General features: G+C 38.5%; 1 protein-coding gene across 1 annotated transcript; it reads right to left on the bottom strand.

Moving 5' to 3' along the window:
• Nucleotides 1–388: 388 nt before the first annotated feature.
• LOC113123145 (trace amine-associated receptor 4-like) lies at nucleotides 389–1,500 on the bottom strand. Its single transcript, XM_026294970.1, has 2 exons — nucleotides 1,340–1,500; nucleotides 389–1,205 (listed from the first exon to the last, which is right to left on the bottom strand). Exons 1-2 carry the CDS (start codon nucleotides 1,498–1,500, stop codon nucleotides 389–391), a joined length of 978 nt encoding a protein of 325 aa, XP_026150755.1.
• Between the last annotated feature and the right edge of the window lie 450 nt (nucleotides 1,501–1,950).

Raw genomic sequence — 1,950 nt, 5'->3', positions numbered from 1 at the left:
AACAGTGTGAATAAAGCAGGAATCTCTACAGAGAACAAAAACCTGAACTTGACTGAGAAAACTCATATCAAAGTTAATGGACAACAATGCTATAATAATACTGTGATAATATTTAAAACAATAACAGGAAAAAAGTAATAGTATGATTATTGACAACAACCATTATAACAGTAATGATGATGATCATGATCTGTAGAGGCTCAATGAGACAAGAACTATTACAATAAATTTTGCATTAAACCAGGTGTCCTGTATTCAATTTTCTCTATTTTCTTTTTTGTTTCACTAACAACAAATGAAGAAATGTCACATTTAGAACCAACATCTCTGGCTGTGGCATCAAATATGCAAATGTTTTTTTGTTTGTGTTAGAGTGGCTCCTCACTCTTTACAGTATGTTTGTTTTACAAGAGCCAGGTCGCAGTATCTCAAGTGTAAAAATTAGTTTAATACATTTTCTGAACCAGGGATAGAAAAAGGCATAAATCACAGGATTTAGACAGGAATTAAAATAGAACAGGCATATTACAAAAGCAGCAGATGATTGATTGAGTAAGGTGTCCTGGCTTGAAAGTGTGACACAAAAATATGGGCAGAGACAAATAAGAAATACAACAATAACAGCACCAAGAGTCCTGGCTGCTTTCATTTCAGATTTCTTAGTACCTATACTGACTGAACCTTGGACTGTGACAGACTTAATGTGGGACCTCATGGCTCGAGCCTGAGACACAGCCACCACAAATACTCTCATATACAGAACTATGATGACAGTGACAGGACCAATGAAGGACACGAACATATCAACACGTCCAGCAACATATTCAATAACAATCACACACTCTCCAGTGCAGGTGTTGTACCTGCCTGGGTGTGCAAGGTTGTCCTTCAGCAACGTACAGCTACACAGAGTAGAACACATCCACCATAGACAAACACAGACCTGAACTCTTTTTTGAGTGACTTTGGTGGAATAATGCAGAGGGTCACAAATAGCCACATAACGGTCAATGGATATGAGCACCATGGTTCCTATTGAGGTAACTGTAATGATATAATCATAAAGAGTATAAAGAACACACATGAGGTCTCCAAGGAGCCAGCAGCCTTCTATGAGCATGATCTGAAACAACATGAGGGGACCAACAAAGAAATCTGAGACCGCCAAAGAGAGGACAAGGAGGTTGGTGGGACTGTGGAGCTGCCTGCAGAGGAAGACCAGCAATATATTTATCATTATTTACAGTATAAAATATCATACCAGCAAATAAAAACCATGAATTAGAACATTTTAGAAATGTGACACTTTTTCTCATAAACTGATAAAACATGTGAATACTTGAAGTGTGAGATGGAGATGATGACCAGCAGGTTGAGAAACCCAGTGAGCAGAGAGATGCAGGACAATATAACATAAGTCACAATGGTTAAAGCATAAGGACGCACAACTCTGCCGCAGGAGGAGTTGTGTTTTGGAAAGCAGAGTTCAGTTTCCTCCATCATCAGAGAAAGAGGAGAAGCTGCTGAGCTCTGACAGCTCTCTGCCAGAAACTCTGTCATATACTGGAACTGTTGTCTCTCTTCTTTTTCCACATCCCTCCTCCCTCTTTGTCTCTGGTGACTTTTGTCAGTAGTAGTGTTTATAATTACAAACACAGCAAATACAAATAGTGTCTCTAATAAGTCAGGTTGTGTCTGGTTTGAGGAGGCCTAACTTCAACTATGCTCCTCATTTTGTGTCTCATCTTTCAAAATCTTATTTTGGTCTCCCCCACCTTTATTGTTCAGGTAGAGCCTCTTTAAAATATCTCAGGTTCTCACTAAAACATTATCTTCTTAATTTAATGACATATTTGAGAAGATAGAAGAGGTGGTAAAGGTGATGAAAAGGTTAAATCTATTAGAGACTTCAGGATGCTCCATGAAGTGGGGACCAACAAACACAACTCA

The sequence above is a fragment of the Mastacembelus armatus genome, chromosome 21 (genome assembly GCF_900324485.2).
Source record: "Mastacembelus armatus chromosome 21, fMasArm1.2, whole genome shotgun sequence".
NCBI lineage: Eukaryota > Metazoa > Chordata > Actinopteri > Synbranchiformes > Mastacembelidae > Mastacembelus > Mastacembelus armatus.
The sequence above is the reverse complement of the archived record's forward strand: the minus strand, read 5'-3'. Positions and strand labels throughout refer to the sequence as shown.

Bases quoted from the DNA above. Each gene is read 5' to 3' on its own strand.
- LOC113123145 (XM_026294970.1), bottom strand. From the start codon at position 1,500: ATGGAGGAAACTGAACTCTGCTTTCCAAAACACAACTCCTCCTGCGGC. The intron at 1,206-1,339 runs GTATTCACATGT...CTTCCTCTGCAG, and splicing joins ATCTCCATCTCACACTTCAA to GCAGCTCCACAGTCCCACCA.